This window comes from Sarcophilus harrisii, chromosome X (genome assembly GCF_902635505.1).
Source record: "Sarcophilus harrisii chromosome X, mSarHar1.11, whole genome shotgun sequence".
NCBI classification, from domain to species: Eukaryota; Metazoa; Chordata; class Mammalia; order Dasyuromorphia; family Dasyuridae; genus Sarcophilus; species Sarcophilus harrisii.
In genome coordinates, this window is record NC_045432.1 from 80,275,101 (window position 1) to 80,292,325 (window position 17,225).

General features: G+C 48.5%; 1 protein-coding gene across 6 annotated transcripts in view; it reads right to left on the minus strand.

Annotated features, from left to right (window-relative positions):
• Positions 1–5,882: 5,882 nt before the first annotated feature.
• DLG3 (discs large MAGUK scaffold protein 3) overlaps positions 5,883–17,225 on the minus strand; it is a 67,848-nt gene continuing 56,505 nt past the window's right edge. For 3 of the 6 annotated variants that reach the window (XM_031944979.1, XM_031944983.1, XM_031944984.1), the window contains 10 exons: positions 12,402–12,578; positions 12,243–12,318; positions 11,396–11,495; positions 8,845–8,886; positions 7,996–8,046; positions 7,519–7,620; positions 7,151–7,323; positions 6,685–6,794; positions 6,478–6,569; positions 5,883–6,065 (listed from right to left, as the gene is read on the minus strand). In XM_031944979.1, the coding sequence (XP_031800839.1) occupies positions 5,959–6,065; positions 6,478–6,569; positions 6,685–6,794; positions 7,151–7,323; positions 7,519–7,620; positions 7,996–8,046; positions 8,845–8,886; positions 11,396–11,495; positions 12,243–12,318; positions 12,402–12,578 (1,030 nt within the window). In that variant the 3' untranslated portion in view covers positions 5,883–5,958. Of the gene's footprint in view, positions 6,066–6,477; positions 6,570–6,684; positions 6,795–7,150; positions 7,324–7,518; positions 7,621–7,995; positions 8,047–8,844; positions 8,887–10,064; positions 10,111–11,395; positions 11,496–12,242; positions 12,319–12,401; positions 12,579–17,225 lie in introns of all 6 variants that reach the window. The other 3 variants (XM_031944981.1, XM_031944982.1, XM_031944980.1) reach the window with 3 other exon arrangements.

Sequence of the window (17,225 nt, forward strand, 5' to 3'; positions counted from 1 at the left end):
ATTTCTCTGAATTCTCTCTACTTGTCATTTCTGACTGCACCAGAAGATTTCATCATGTTTCAATGTTGTTTCTACATCTATTCCTCAATTAATACACGACTCTTTCCAGCGTTTTGTTCTCATAAATCAGACCCTAATGAAGATCTGGCATGAATTTGAGCTGGTTTCTACTGTTGACTTCCTTGCAGTAGGATCTCCCGGTTATGATATGGATACTATTCATTTATTGGTCTTTTAGAAACAGGATAACAGAGTAGGTAGAGAGCTTACCTCAAAATCTGAAGGACCATCATTTGAGCTTCATTTCTGCATAAGACACCCTGACTCCAGGTAAGTCACTTTACCTCTCGTTCCCCTTGACAGCTCTCAAGAGCTTGTAGAAAAAGTACCTTCCCCAATGAAAATCCACCCAAAATGGATCTTTATTTCTCTCTTTGATTTTCTTGGAGTACATAGAGTACAGGTTTATTTATTTTTTTTCTTGCAAAGTCCTAACGTGAAATCCGGGACGGGTGAACTACTTTGTAGTTCCCCCAGTGACTCAATGTACTTGTTTTCCCACATCCCCTTTAGCACAAGCTCTTCTCATCTTTGCCAATTTGCAGTATGAGGTGAAATCGAAGTTGTTTTAATTTACTTGTCTCCATTCATGATTTCACGCAGTATCTGAGAGTTTGCAATTATGTCAAAAACTGTTCATCTCCTCGAGAACATTTATCTATCGAGGAATAGGTATTATTACAGGTTCGTGGTGCTGTATTTTCTTGCCAGCTTGTATATATCTTAGAATTGTATCTATATTTGATTCAAGTAGAAGCAAGTTTTTAGCATTGCCCTCCACTTTACAGATTCTCTTTTTTAATCTTCATTATATCCATGAATTGGGTCTATTCATTTATTTTTGTTAATTTTGGGGTCATTTCTCTCATATTCCTTCTTCCATGAGGAATTGCCTCCCCCCTGCCCCCAGCAGGTTGTGAAGGTCCCTTCTCTTGTTCTCTTCTAATTTCTTTATAGTATAACCTTTTATCTTCAGGTCACTTATACATTTTGAGCTTATTGTGATGGCACACGATGGAAGCCGTTGGTTCAACCCTCATTTCTGCCAAACCGCTCTCCAATTTTCCTAGCGGTTCTTGTCAGAAATCGAATCCATCTCTAGTAACTTTAGTTTTAGAAAAACCGTGAGTTACAATTTGTTGATCTCCGCTGTTTATTGCTTATCTAATTGGATCCCCTAGTCTACTTCTGGTTTGGTTTTTAAACAGTACCAATTAAGAAGACTTTGATTCAGAATCGAATTTGAATTTCAGTTACCATAGGCCAACTTCACACTTTTCATTGAGCTTCTAGACCTTTTGCTTTTTTCAAATACAATTGTTATATTTGCACCTAAAAAAATCTCCCAGGCAATTTGTTGTAACGCTAGAGCTATAAATGAAGTAGCCTTGTTATAATTATATTGCTGTGATCCAGTCACGAGCACTCAATACGTCTCTTCCCATGATTTATCCCCTTTCCCTCCATGGGTCTCTCTAGACTCCAACTCCCGGGTCCTTTATGTGTTTTGTACCTTGCTGGAATGGATTTCTCACGTCGTTTCATCTTGATGTCTGTAAATATTATAGAGAAATGCTGATTGTTTTGCCCCTTATTGAAGATTTGATCTGGATCTTAGCTGATCCTTTGGGATTTTCTAAATCCACCTCCATGTCATCTGCAGCTGAGAATGATTTTATCTTCTGTTTTGGGCAGTGTTTGGACCTTTACTTTGTTTTATTGCTGTAGCTTGTGTTTCTAGAATGAGCTCAAATGACTGTGGAGGTCTCTTTACCCCTCTTTATACTTGGAAAGCTTCTTGTGTTTCTGTCTCAAGCAATAGCATCTTCTAAATGTTTCTGATCACATTAAAGTGATGGTGGAATCCTGATACTGTCCTGACTGGAGGGGGGGGGGAACCATGAGGGAAATGCTTGAGAAACTCCTTGAATGGGGGAGCAATTCTCCTTGAACCCTCAGAGAAGCTCTCCCCTGAGAAAGTCCCGCCCCAGGGAATCAAGACAAATAGTTTCATTCTGTTATCCCGGAGGAGACCAGCACACCCCCATTGATAATCTCCCTACTGATTACGCCCGCTATTGAGTTGAAGATTAGTCCAGAGACACCCATTCGATTGGAAATCTTCTATTCAGTTGCAAGATCTCGGTCTGATTTCAACTCAAACTGCCCCCCAGCTCCTAGTCAGGATAAAACAAGTTTGTGCTCACTCATCTCTGCAGAGGCCCAAAGCAGGACCATACCAGGTCAAGGAACCTCTCTCTCTCCTTGGCATAGCTGCCTATCAGGACCCCCTGGCCTTTTTGCAGCGTTAACCCCTCTTTATCTTTCTGCCAGGATTTCTCTATACTCCTTGTTTCTCTCTCTGCCAGAACTCTTCTGCTAGACCTTTTACTTCTCTGTTGGGACCTTGCCACTGAGGAAGTCAGCTTCCTAGCAAAGGCTGACTTCTCAGCGCCAATAAACTTTGCCAGTCTAACTTTTTGGGTTCATAAATTCTTTTACGAAGGACCTGTGCCGACCAGAAGGGGTCGTCACAACTGTGCCCTGCGCCGAACCTCATCATTTGATTCCCCGACTGGGAATCGAGGGGATCTGAACCTCATCAAAAGGGCCTTTCCATGCCTGGTATTTTTTAAGGCTCTTAATATAAATGGACTTATTTTTGGTCCAAGGTGTTTTCCGCATCTACTGAAACAATCATAGGGTTTGGGCTATTTCTTGTTCTTTATATGATCAGTTATGTTGTTTGCCTATACTGAACCATTTTGGCGTCTCTGGTCTGAATTTGATTTAGTCATGGTGAATTGTTTTCTGGATATATTTTTACGGTCTCTTTAAGAAATTTTCATTGTTTGTTTCAAGATTTATCAGTGAAATCGGTCTGTAATTCTTACTCTGCTTTCCCTCCCTCTTGGTTCAGGAGGCTGCCCCTGAAGAATAGTCTGGCTTCTGTTTCTGTGAGAGTATTTTTTGGTAGCATTTGCATTAAAGGCTCATAAAGGTTTAATAAGAATTCTCTTGTAAATCCAATGATCCTAAGCTATTTTTTAAAAAAATGAGATTGGGTTAAGCTCTCTACTTTTTGTTTTGTTAATTGGGGTAATGGCTTGTTCATTTGAATTCTCAAGTTTAATGACATATAAAATTTTCTGAAGATTTTGTTCCCCTTCTCCTTTAACTTATGGTTTAATGATTTACTATCTTTTTAAGCCCCTTAGTTTTGTATTCTTATTTTCTTTTGTATGAACCTTAGGCTTGCTAATGTTGTTTCCTAGTCTTTCTAGTTAACTACTCAGTTCATGGATCCTTTTTTTCTTTTATTAATATTTCAAGTTTGCAGAGGGAAGTTTTCCTGGACTGCTTTTTAGGTGTCCCACAAGTTTTGGGGTGCGTTATCATCTCAACCATAATCGTTACTGTGATTTGTTCTTTCACCTACTCGTTCATGATATCATTACTCAGCCTCTACTTAGGTTTACCTGTTTTGGTCCTATTTCTAGCTGCCTTTTTGCATATGTTCAGTTTGCTTAAAGGTGCCGCAGAATACGGGGAAATAGGTGTGCTTTAAGCTTCCCATGCAGCCTCCTGTGTCGGTCAAACCTTGGTTATTCAATATGTCATATGTATGTAATGTGTGGATTTCTTTGCTGAATTCAATTCTGAGAAGGCATATTAGTCTCCTAACATGTTATTAAGTGGAACGTCTTTATAATTCATCTAGCTTTTCTCTCAAGAACTTAAGATCTGGAACATCCCAATCTTTGGCATCCCTACCTCTATCTTATAGAGTACCAGAATGGAGGTTCTCCAGCACGGGGTCAGGAATAGAGCCCAGTGTCATTTCTATTCCTCTTCCCTTTACCAGCCAAGTGGCAGTCCTTAGTTCTTCCCCCCCCACCCGACCCCCCCCCCCCCCCCCCCACCCCCCGTCTAAGAAAGAAAACACACCGGCTTTCAAGCACTTGAAACAAAAGGAAAATTTCCCCCAAAAGGTCATTCATTGCCAACTATTGTTTATTAAAAAATATACGTCTCCTTGGAAGGAACAGTGGTAAACCAACTAATGTCAAGGTTACTTTTAATCTTTGCCTTTCTTCTCTGGGAGGGGGAGTGAGCGAGCTATGGTCCAGAAAATTCATTTTAGCTCACAGCAAGTAAGCCGCCCTTGTCCGATAACCCCTCCCTCACCTGGCCCCAGTGTAGTGCCCAGGCGAAGCTGCTCTTCCTTTTCCCTGGCACCCCAGCCTTGGACAGCTAGTCTATGTTGCTGGTAGAATAACAGTTGAATATGTTTCGGAAATTTGGCTAGGAGTTCCTAACTGTCTTAAGTACTGGGGGAGGGGTGTTTCTACAGTGCTCCAGCTGCCATGGGCCAGGAAAGTGGGGTGCAGTGTACCAGCTCTGGGGCCCAGATCCTCCCACGTTCTTCCCTGTATCACCAGTCCACAGTGGGTAAGAGTGAGACATGGCAAGGTAACCTACCTTAGCCAGGCACGTGGCCTTCAGGGGGAGAAGAGGGATAGAGCCCTGTCTGTGCTTTTTGTTTTGCTCTGGTCAGGCCTATCAGAAAAGGGCTTCTGCTGCTGATGCCGTTGCCGGCATTTGTGGGCGTACGCCCTGGGGAAAAAGCAAGGAGGCTTGATTTCTCACTATTACACGGATGTAGCTGTGCAGCTCAAATGTGCCCGATTTGAGTCTACTTTCCTCCCAAAGTAACAGTAAGCTAAGCAGCTGCTGGTGAGGGGGTGGAATAAAGGCAGCTGGAGAGAACACTCATTTAGTGGAGTGCTGAACCTTTCAGGTCCTAAGTAGTCAGGGCTGCTTCACTGCCCCAGCACAGAAGGAAAAGAATAATAGCTCTATATCTCACCCCCAAGCATCCCATAGGAGCCCTCTGGGTCCTTGGCCCCCCGGGGGGACCTGGCCCTACGGTGGCCAGGTCCGAGCTACTTAGAAAAAAACCCTCACGACATTGTACAATGAGATGCTCAGTTAGCAAGGGTGACATCCGAAATCATGAAAAGGCGGACACGGCAAGTAGCACAATGTGGTTTTGGTCTTAGAGCAGCTTAAAACGAACAAAAGGAAACCTCCATGCAAACCAATCTGGTGGGTGGCAGACCCCTGCCCCTGCCTGGGGAAAACTGCCAGCCAGGCTCAACTCTCGGGAGGCAGGAGGAGCAGAGGGGGCGGTGTCTACCACATTTCGTACCATCTTCGAGCCCTTTCCTGCCGGTTTGCCGGCGGAAAGTTACCATCGCTAAAGTCCCTAAAGGTTTTCTGGTCCAGCTGTGTATGTTTGTGTGTGTGTGTGTGTGTGTGTGTGTGTGTGCGTGTGTATATATGTATACATACATATATATATATATATTATGTTGGTGAATAATATATATATATATATAATAATTTCTATATATTTTATATAAATTACATATACATATAAATAAGATGCTTTCAGTTGCCATTTACATCGTACTGTTCAGAGCTTCAAGAGAGTGACATGTGGGAGAAAGGCCCCGGGAGCTCGTTGTCATGCGAAGCCCATTTCAAAATCCAGGTCTTCTGTCCTGAGTCTATTGACAATCCATCAGCCTTCTTCTCTGCTGCTTGGTTTGGAAAGAAAAACAATGAGTGATGGAGTGGCGCCTGAGCTGCTCCTGGGAAGGTCCATGCAGGAATGGGCACAGTCACGTGATGAGCGAGACGACATCATCCCAACAAAAAGAAACAGGACTAGAAAACTCAGTTTTGCAACAGATCTAAAAAAGGGGACAGGAACAGTAGTCATTGTTCTCACCAGAGGGACAGGGAAGAGGAGGAAGGAGGGGACGGGTTTTGCTCACAAGAAAATGGTTTTGGGGAAAGGGCTGGGAGGAGGCGAGGGGGGGGTGATGGTCTTCAGAGTTTTTCAGGAGATGGGACCCAAATGTAGTGCCCAGACTGGTCCTCGATGATCTGTTTGATCTTGTTATAGATTTCTTCCAGTGAGTCACCCTGTACGATGGCTGAAGAGAAGAGAACAGTCAGCGCCGTGTCCCGTGTCGGGGCACAACCTCCCCCAATCCCCAAGGCTAGTCTGTAAGGGTGGCAGGGGATTGACCGAAAGGGCTTGAGCTGGTTTCTTCATGCCCTTGGAGGCTCAGAGCCCAGAAACCTCTTCCTTTGGGGAATCATCTTTTCAAATGATCCAAGGAAAGGCCACATTTCAGTCAGGTGAGTGAAAATCAGCATGGATCTCCCCCCCCCCCCATCTCCCCAGGATTCAAAATCATGTCACACCCGAGACTGAGGGTGAAAAGCCGGCTCAGGTTGCTGTCTGGGTAGGTCACTAGTGGGTCTGAGCGTGGGAGGAAACGAGCTTTACCCTGAAGTTAACCCCTCTGACTAGCCTTGGCAACACGGACAGAGGCTTCTCACCTGTGAAGTACTCGCCAAACTCCTGCTCCAGCTTCATGGCCTTGTCAAAGATTTTGTTCGCTTGCTCATAGGTCTGTCTTCGGTTCATTTCCCTGCAGACGTGGGTGGGAGAAGCTTTGTCAGGCGGGGTTTAGCGTTCATGGCAATTGGAGGAAAAGTCCAGCCTCTCCCCCCTGCCCCTGCACCCCCATTTAAAAGAGCACTTACACAAGGGCTTCCACAGACTTGGGCTTGATGAAAACAGCAACCGGGTAAAGCTGGGCTTGCTGCAGCCGCTTGATGGCATTGCCAGACACGTCTAGGATGCAGTGTTTCCCCTGGGGGAGGAAGGGGAGCCGTGAACCTTGGGGAAGGGTCTGGGCTCACTAACCCTCGGACCAAGAGAAATCAAATCTGCATCTCAACTTCTGTGGCAGAAGGTTACAAGTCTCCCCTCGACCCTGCAGAGCCCGGGGGCCCAGAGCGGCGCTCACGTAAGTCCTCTTGTGGCCCCGGGGCCCTCACTCTCCTGGAATCTCCCGGTGTACCCAAGTCTCCCTGCCCTCAGGACTCTCCTCAACACAGTGCTGGCCAGAGAAACGGGCCCGAGAAACCTGGCTTGAGGTCCCCAGGTGGCCTCCCTAGAAGTGGCCCCCACACTGGGTCTCTTGGGTCTTGGTCTCTGAGGTCTCACCCTCTCTGCCACGGCCCGCACTGATTGGATGCTGGTGCCATAGAGATTGTCGTTGAATTGGCCCGCTTCTATGAACTTGTTTTCCTGAATGTCCTTTTCCATCTGCTCCCGGGACACCACAAAGTGATAGTCTTGGCCATCCACTTCATTTTCTCTTCGAGGCCGAGTGGTGTCTAAAAGAGGAACGCCGATTAGGGCTGGGCGGCCCACAGGAGCAAGAGCACGTGGGTCGGGGCAATAGTCTTCCTGCCACTGGTCCTGACCCGACACACCCCAATTTAGGCCCTGGTGTCCCTGAAATGGACTCCTTCCCTCAGAGAGGTTAGGATGGACCGAGCGCCGGACCGTCCTAACTTTGGGGCTCTTACGTGGTACGCAGGATCCAAATTTATGTGGGAATTCCGAAATCAGGTCATCGTTGACTCGGTCCTTCATGGGGCCCAGGATGATCACTGGCCTTGCATAGTGAACTGGAGAGGAGGTACAGACGCAAGATGAGGGCCCAGCGGGGAAGGCTCCCCACCCTCACCCTGGGCTCAGTCATGACTCGGAACAGAGTGAATCTCCTTCCAAGCCTATGGAAGGTCCTTTTATCGGGGGGCGCTCCAGTCGATAGGAACACCTCTAAATGGGGTCAGTAGCTGAGCAGAATCCCTGGAGTTGAATGGGTGGTGCCTGAGGGCTGCGTGAGGGGACCCAGTACTTTATCAGACCCACTCCAAGTCACCCTGCTCATCTTTTGGGGTCTGCGAGTGGCCAGGGGCCTCTGACAAACAATGGGACAAGGCAGTGGTTCCCGCTCCCTTCCTGCGGGTCCCCGGGGCCACCGTTCCCAAAGGGCTTACTTTCTTGCCGCGTCACTGGCTCATAGGATAAAATTGTGTCCTCCTGTCCTTCTGTAATAAAGAGTGGGGGGGGGGGAACTCATGAGTGTCTTCTAGGGCACCTCCCAACCAGGGGCAAAAACCTAGTCTGGACCTGAAAGGAAGCTCTCCCCTGGTGTGTGGACTAAGCCCTCACTGCAGAGGAGAGGAACTGAGGCACACCCAGTGCCCTCTCCCCATACCTTCGGTGGTATTTAAAGAACACCTACCTGGCCAGTCGCGACAATGCGGAGTCCTGCTCTCAGACCCTGCGGTTGTTTCCCCCCTAGCCTCCAAAGGTCAAGGCCCTATACCTGCACCCCGCCCAGGCCTGCAAGGTTAAGAGCCTGAGCTGGTTGGGGGTGGGGGAGGAAATTGCAAAGAGAACCAAAGGCTGCGTCACTGAATTCAGGGCAAAATCTTGACTGTTCACTCAGAAGCAGGGCTGCGTCGGGCCCCCTTTCTCTTAGGCTTCCTGAAGGCAGGGCGGGTTTTGGGTGGGTTTTTCCCCAGCACTGAGCACGCCGATGCCCGCTGCTGGGGGTAAGCATCTAAGAAACGCTCACCGGGCCAGATGGCTCGACACGCTGCCAACGGTAAGCTCTGCCTCACAGACCCTGTGCCTGCCACCAGGCCTCCCCCTGTGGGCACGCACACGAACCCCTTCCCTGACCCCCCCACGAGGGGAATTGGCCACAGCATCTCCAAGACTTCCACTAGGAGCAGGCAGGGTAGCACCTGTCTGACCAGAAGCAGCAGCCATGCACCAGAGGAATGAAAATGGTTAGAATGGCGGATGAAGCCACGAGACACGGCGAGACACACACTTACTGGAACTGCTCTCGCTGTCACTGGTGTTGGAGGTCACGCCCTCTGCAAGCCAACAAGAAAGAGACTCCAATTCAGAACACACCACCGAGGGCTCACACACAACTGTCACAGATGTTCTGGGAGACAAGACACGGAGGGGGGAGCAAAGCCAGCTCGGGGAGGGCGAGGGGGAAGAGGCGGGAGCGCTCGCGGAGGTCTGCCGCCAGGGGGCCGGATGGAGATAGAGCGCAGCTTTCTTCCGCGGCCCCCACTTGGCGAACGCTCCATACCGAGACGACCCCAAACGTTTCTCTCCCTTCCCTGGGCTTGGTGTGGGAGGGGAAGGAGGAGAAGGAAAGAGGACAGTCTTTGTCTCCCACCACAAGACAGATGGACGTGTTATGTGAATGGACAAACGCACGGGACGCTCGGGGGGGTGAGAGATGAGAGCCAGAGCGGAGAAGCTGGAAGGAAGGTTCAAGTTGGCAGCAACACCCCCCTCTCCCCTTCCACCAGGGCGGGCGCGTGAAGATGAGACACGAACGGACCAAAGAAAGAGGCCAGGCAAATTTCAGCCAAGACAACACTGTTCTAGGGGATGCTGTGGCCTCCCCCAAAGTGCAGCCCCCAGTAAAGCCCCTGGTAGCCAGAAGGACATGACACAGTAGGTCTGGCTCCAACGGGTATCCCAGCTGTCTGCTGCTTATCTTGAGTGAACTGGGCACAAACCAATGGCGTTCCCTCCTTGCTTGCTCCTCCCTGTTCCTACTCTCAGCTAGTTTCCCAAAACTGAAGTCAGGGCCTTCCAAAGAGCCAATGCCTAACAGCTGGTCCTTCTGTGGCGCTGGATTACGTTCACCGCCCCCCCCCCACCTTCACTTGGGCATTGTCACTGTAGGCTATGAGCCCCTTTTCCTGGTATCCCAGCACTTGGGCCCGGTCCAGGCCCTCCGAGGGCTCTCCCCCAAAACTACTAGTGCTGTGGAAGAACATATTCCACCAACCAGTGTCCCCCTCTACCTTCACCCCCCCCCCCATTAAGTCTCCCAAGAGTGAGGGGAAGAAGCCAGGTCTTTGCCACTGGAACAAGACTTCTCACAGCCATCAGGGCCCCCTGAACTTTGGAGGCCGGCCTGTTGTGGCTAGGACCGTGGGTCCTACGAGAACCCTTACGCCCCCACCCCCACTGCTCCACTAACATCAATGGAAACCAAAAGCGAATGGAGGTAAGTTGGACTTACTCAGATTCTTTGCTCCATAATAATCGTCACTTAACCCAGGGAAGTCCTGATTTCACAGACAGCGAGGAAATAAAAAGAGAAGGTAGGAAGAGATTGGAAAGAGAAGATGGGGGGGGGGGGAAGAGGGGAAGGAAGAATACAGAACCCAGAGAACATTAGTGACAGGCATACAGAACCACGCAAAGGGCCAAAAGCGCTGCGGCCCCAGCTCGCCCTGGGATGCCCAGCAGCACCACTTGGTGTCGAGGCCCAGCTGCTCTCACACTTGCAAATTCAGTATTAGAGAGCTAATGCCTAGCCTGGCATGGAGGGCCAAGCAGGAAATCTCCCCCCTGAGGGCCTGGTGGGGGGCAGCGGGTCTCAGGACAAGTAGGATAGCCACAAGGGAGGGTCCTTTGAAATCTTCCCACCACTTTGGAAACGGCCTCCAAAGGCTGAGCCCAGCCCCTAGACCAGTAGCCCCCCTCGATGGGCCTGGAGTTTGTTGAGTTACCCCAAAGTCCTCTGCTGTGAGAGGGGGGCCACCAAGTGCCCCTTGGTAGAATGGGAGCCACATGGGCTCTGCCATCCATTTCCCCCAAACCACCCCAATGAGCTCAGTGCCCAGAAACACCTCGGCCCACAGAGAGCTCCTTTTCAAAACATGGGAACGGAGGCCAGGAACTTGGGGCGCCATCCCCCACCAGCAGCTTCTCATACAAACCACAACAGCCATGGTGTTGCCCCACAAGCATCAGTCACAAAGGCCCCAGCCTTTCGGCTATCCCCATCAGCCTTCAACTCCAGGGTATCTTTGCATAAGCACCAAGAAGAGCCCAGTGGGCTGAGCTTGGGGTTCAGGAAGGCTTAACCCAAGCTAGCGGGGAGACACAGAGCTGCCTAATCCTGCGCTTCCCGGTTATTTTAGCCATATTTGCTGCCTCCTCTTCCAGCCCCTAATTTGAACACACTTAACATTAGAAATCAAAGAAACAAAGGGCTCGAGAGAGGGCAGGCCCGGCCCTCGCCAGAGCGGGGCGGTATACCCTCAGCCCAGCTCTGCCACAGGAAAAGAAAGAGTCTCTAAGATCCCTATAGAAAACCAAGGGAGTCTTGGATGAGGCAGGGCAGTGAGGATGAGAGGAAGAGGCCAGGGTGGAGCAGGGACTGGCTGGCAGGCTGGTACCTCGGAGCCCTTGCCATCCATCTCCTGACGGAGCCAGCTGTGGCCAACTTGGCCCAACCACCCTCCCTGGCCCTTTCCAGTGTCCTGAAGGAAGGAAGGAAAGAAGGAAGGCAGGCGTCAGAGTGCTGGGTGGGTGGGTGGCTCTCCCTATTCGGCTGCTACTTACGTTCCTGTCCGTTGTTCTCCTGGGTCACGTTCTCTTTGCTCTTGTAAAATGGAAACTTTCGAGAGAGGCGAAAACTCTTTTTACGTTTCGTTTTGCTCAACTGTGAAAGAACATGAAGATGGCGGGGAGGACAGGAAAAAAAACAGAACAATGGCTTTAAAGCATGCAAGGAAAATTAAAATGGAGACACGGGGAGCGATGTCAAGGACACTTGCTCACACATGGATTCTGGGAGGTCAATGGAGACTGATGGAAGAAAAGACTTATGGGTACAAGGCATGGAGGGCAAGAGGGTGCAGCTCCCTAGACCACACTCACAGCATCCACTGGCACTTCCTAAAGACCAAAGCTGGCCTCCTCCTGGGCTCCTGCCCTACCGTGCCACTTACAGAGATGGCCTCCGCTACTCCAGGCCCTTCCTTCCTCTCCTGCTCCAGGAGTTCTGCTCTGTGAAGCTTAGAGGAGAAAAGGGGTGAATGGAGAGGGCCCCTCATTCGCCGCAGGTGGAGTTTGGCACGCGGTGGCTAGCCGCCACGGCCCTCGCACCGGCACGAGGTGGAGTGTCCTGGGCATTCTGAGTCCAGGGACCCTGTGAGAGCTGTTGCTGCTGAAGCTTCCACCAGTTTGGTTCCTTTCCCTAATTTTTCAGGCTGCCCACAGGCATCGTGGCTTCTAGGTTGCTCCGATGCCACATCGACTCTGAGGGCGGCGAATGATCCGCATCAGCCTCGGACGCGCCAACCTTTCCTTTGCCGGACATCGGCCAGGCGGCCCCTTTGGAGGCACGCTTCGGACAAGACTCTGCCCGGGCCGGCAGCTTGCTTCCTGAGGCACCACACTTACTTACCCTGTTAGCCTCAATCATCCCTGTCCTGGCGTGGAACTTCACCGTTTTCAATCGGGCTCGCTCTTTCTTTTCCACCCTGGATGGAGGTCAGAGAGAAGGGTCTTTGTTAAAGGTGCTCAGGACCCAAGCCAGGTTCCCCCTGGCAGGGATGACACTTACCTCTTCTTGCTGGGGATCACGCCAATTTGTTCGCTCTCTCCGTGGGGGGTGACCAGTCTGGCCTGCCACCACTCATCATCAGAAGCATTGATGACATGGAGGATGTCCCCATAAGAGAAGCTGAGCCCCTGGCTTGGCAGACAGCTGTCCCGGGTCCGGTCGTAGTCAAATAAAGCCCTAAAAGGCAGCCAGAGCAGAAGGGCTTGTTAGCAGCCCCTTCCCTGCCCTTCTCTCTCAGCAAAGGCTTCCACTCCCTCCCACTTTCTAATCATACCAAAGAATTCCCGATACTCCCTTTTCCCAGGCCCTCCCTTTGTGATAACTTCCTGTTCTGTCCCTCTCCTGGGAGCTCTGCACTTTGCACCCAAAAGCTCACAGTGTGGGAGGCCTTGAGGCAAGCCCTGTAGCACAAGACAGTCTTTGCCCTCCAGGAGCTTGTGATCTAGTTGGGGGAAAAGGGGTGGATCTGGGACAGGGAGGATACACTGTCCAAGCAGCAGAGGGGGAACTTGAATTATTCTTGAAAGGAGACAGCAGATTCAGAAGCAAGAAAAGGTGAGCCAGGGCCCAAAGTGCCCCCTTTTTCAGAGGCCCTGAGGTAGCCTAGGCTACACAGACTGGCTCAGAAGAAACCCAATCTTGCCCATAACAGGGAAGGGAGGCAGGAAAAAAGCTGCCTGTTCTAATGAGGTTCCCCCAGAAGTGGGAAAGCAGCCCCTCTCATTTACAGACCAGGCCTGCTCCCTGCCTTCAAAATACATGCAAAAGAGGGGAGTGAGGCATGGGCAGCTGGTGGGAGAGGTCCTAGGAAAGGCCTCCTGCAGAAAAACACATTTGAACTGGGCCTTCAAGTTCTAACAGGTGAAGGGGAGAAGTATAAGGAGAACAAGGGAGCAGAGGCAGAGGGTTGGGGGGGCCGGCACCTGAAAAGGAGGCCTTCAAGTTGAGGAGCGCTGGTGCCGAGGCAGGAAGGTCACTGCCAACCATCGGCTCTGGGGACAGACATCCTCAGACATGGCTCCTGGTGCCTTTATTGTGGAGCCTTGAGACTTTCTGCTCAGAGGTGACTTGTAGTGAGGAAAGGATTCCCTTCTACCTTCATCATTTATGAAGAAGATGATCAATGGAAAAATAGTGGTCTGAGTCCAGCCTTTTTACCAGAAGCCTGGATCGGGAGTCTGGATGGCACTTGGCCTGGGCAGTAGGGCGCCCCCCCACCCTTGCAGCCCTTGAGTAAACGTACCAAATCCTAGTTTGTGTCAGAGGAACTGCCATGGGACACCTATGTAGAAGACGTGCAGCTGTCACTGTGTCATGAACGGGACAGAGTCAGGGAATAATTGGAAAACTTCCTTGCTGCAGGGAGGGCTCAGTGGAAATAAGCTGTTACCAATCTATGAAGAACCTAGCCCAAGTGGTTTTGTGACACCCTCCACTTCTATTTAACAGTACTTAAGCAGGAGTGAAGGAGGCAAGTCAGGGGTCAGAGTGACCTGGGAAGGAAGCTGTATTCTGGAAGATGGGGTGGCACAACTCACGTTTTCCTAGCTTTCCCAGAACAAAGGTCCATGAGGCTTTAAAAAAGCTCTGCCTGCTGCAAGGGAGGGGATGTATGTGTGTGGTGAAGGATGGTGAGTAAGGAACCGGGGCAGAATAATGACAATGGCAGATGTAGTCAGCAGTCACATGGCAGAGATTGGAGAAAATCCATTTCTTTCAAAGTTCTTCAGCTAGATAAGACACCAGGAGCAGGTAATTCTTCTGAAATTACAACCACCCAGTTAACAACACTGTCCCATCACCCTGAGGAAAGCCCTTTGTCTCCTACAACATACGCAACAGGAGCAGTGAGGAACAAGAACTGAAGCTTGAGGTTTCTCACTTCTCAGGTCAATTATGTCACAGGCACAGGGAGGAAAGGAAGATGGCAGCAAGTCTGTTGTTCAGTAAAAACATGGCCAGAAACTGGAAATTGAGTAGATGCCCATCAGTTGGAGAATGGCTGAATAAATTGTGGTATATGAATGTTATGGAATATTATTGTTCGGTAAGAAATGACCAACAGGATGATTTCAGAAAGGCCTGGAGAGACTGACACGAACTGATGCTGAGGGAAATGAGCAGGACCGGGAGATTATTCTATACTTCAACAACAATACTAGATGATGATCAGTTCTGATGGACCTGGACATCCTCAGCAATGAGATCAACCAAATCAGTTCTAATGAACTGAACCAGCTACACCCAGCGAAAGAACTCTGGGAGATGACTAAAAATCATTACACATTGAATTCCCAGTCCCTATATTTTTGCCTGCCTACATTTTGGATTTCCTTCGCAGGCTAATTGTACGATATTTCAGAGTCCGATTCTTTTCGTACAGCAAAATAACAGTTTGTTCATGTATACCTGTTTTGTATTTAATTTATATGCTAATATATTTAACATGTATTGATCATCCTAACATCGGGGGGAAGGAGGGGAAAAATTGGAAAAAAAGGTTTGGCAACTGTCAATGCTGAAAAATTACCCATGCATATAACTTGTAAATAAAAAGTTATTAAAAAGGTAAAAAAAAAAAATGGCCTAGAGCTGCACGTGACAGGCCGCAACAAGAGCGACAAAGAGATGGACTGACCACGTCCCAGTAACCCAATTATACAAGGTAGAGTTTTTCAAATCCGAGTTTAAAATTTGGCACCGTGATCACAGTGGGTGGCAGGGCAGTAACTAAGAGTCTACATGGTGATGGTTGCCATTACAAGCGCCTGTTTCCTACCCACCAGAACCCTAAGAGGTACAGTTTCCTATTGAATTGGATTTTTTCCTAAAAATGAGTTTCAAGGAAACCCTTTCAGCACTAATTCTCATTCAGGTCACTTAATATGAACACACACGCTAATCCTTGGCCACCATCTAGAAAACAATTCAACACACCACCAAAGAGTAATAAGCACCTGCTTTGTCTAAAGGGGAAGAAGCTAGGTGCTGCTGCTGCTGCGAATCGAATTTGTGAGCCTGGCAAAGTCACTTCACTCTGCTTGCCTTAGTTTCCTCATCTATAAAGAGACTTGAAGGAGGAATGGGCAAACCACTCTAGTATCTTTGCCAAGAAAACCCTAAATGACTTTACAAAGGGGCAGACAACCGAACAACAAAGCCTGGTGTCCTACACTAAGGATCTCCAAAAACTGCTAGGAAAACATTGGTAAATTTCAAGCTCTCCTGATTTCCCCCACAAACAGAACAAATTTGTGCCTCAGAGTGAACCTAGAAAGGGGAAGCAGCTAGGTGCTGCTGCTGCGAATCGAATTTGTGAGCCTGGCAAAGTCACTTCACTGCTTGCCTTAGTTTCCTCATCTGTAAAGAGACTTGAAGGAGGAATGGACAAACCACTCTAGTATCTTTGCCAAGAAAACCTTAAATGACTTTACAAAGGGGAAGACAACCGAACAACAAAGCCTGGTGTCCTACACTAAGGATCTCCAAAAACTGCTAGGAAAACATTGGTAAATTTCAAGCTCTCCTGATTTCCCCCACAAACAGAACAAATTTGTGCCTCAGAGTGAACCTAGACTGATGAAAAATCAAGAAGCCCTGGGGCAGAATAGGGGGATCCAAACAAAGAAAGACTGGGAACCCATGTGAAGTGTAAACACTTCCAGGCTCGCTCCATAGAAACACCAAGTGGTGACCCCTTGAAGCCATGAGACCGAGAAATAACCAAAGAGATTCTAAAGAATGAAAGATAGAACAGAATGTGAAATATCTTGTAAGAAAAACAACAGATGTGGGGAACAGACACTGTAAGAAGAACCGGACTACCTGAAAGCTGTGACCAAGAAATAATCCAAGAAAATTATCCTGGAGTGATAGAATATGAGGGGAAAGTAGAAACAGAAACAATTCACCCATCACCACCTCAACGAGAGATCCTTTGGGCAAAATGCACAGGAATATCATGGCCAAATTTCAAAAACCCCGGATCAAAGAGAAAATTTTGCAAGAAACAAGAAAAAAACAATGCAGATACGCCGGAGCTACAATTAGAATCATACAGGACTCATCTGCAGCCACAATAAAAGACCGCAGTCCTGAATCATACATACTGGCAATCAAAAGATCTAGGCCCGTGGCCAAAAATATCACATCCAGCAAAATTATCCATAGTACTGAATGAAAAAGAAATGGACATTCAGCGATTTTGCAGATTTTCAGGACTTTCAACCAAACCCAAAGTCAACAAAAAAAACCTTAATGTATAAAAAAGACTACATCCATGACTGATTTCAAGGAACTTAACATGGCCGTGTGTACCATATGTTTAATACTGACATCAGCAAGTGGGTAGCTCAAAAGAAAGATTTATCCAAATGAGGTGCAGACAAAGAATAGATACAGAGGCATTAGAGGGGGGAGGAGGGCTCATAGTTTGATAAACCAACTCACATTGGGAATGGGTTAAATATATACCATGAAGGATCTAGTCCCCTCCAAAACTTATAAAGAAATAAGGGGGGAGGGAGATGCTCAGGAGAGTCAGCAGGGATAGGAAAGAAGAGATATACATGAATGTCACAACAAGGATCAGGAGTCAAATTTATTAAAAAAAAAAAAAAAGCATGACTGGTAGTCATTGATGTTCAATGAAGTGAGAAATCTATAATATATATATCAGCTATACTAATATTGTTTTAGATGCATGTTTACTTAGGGGTAAAGTATGTGTATCTATATATCAAATATATCTGTGCTTAACTATAGACTGCTTGGGGCAAGGAGGGGGAGATGAAAGAGGAAAAAAAGAACAACCTATGAGGAAGC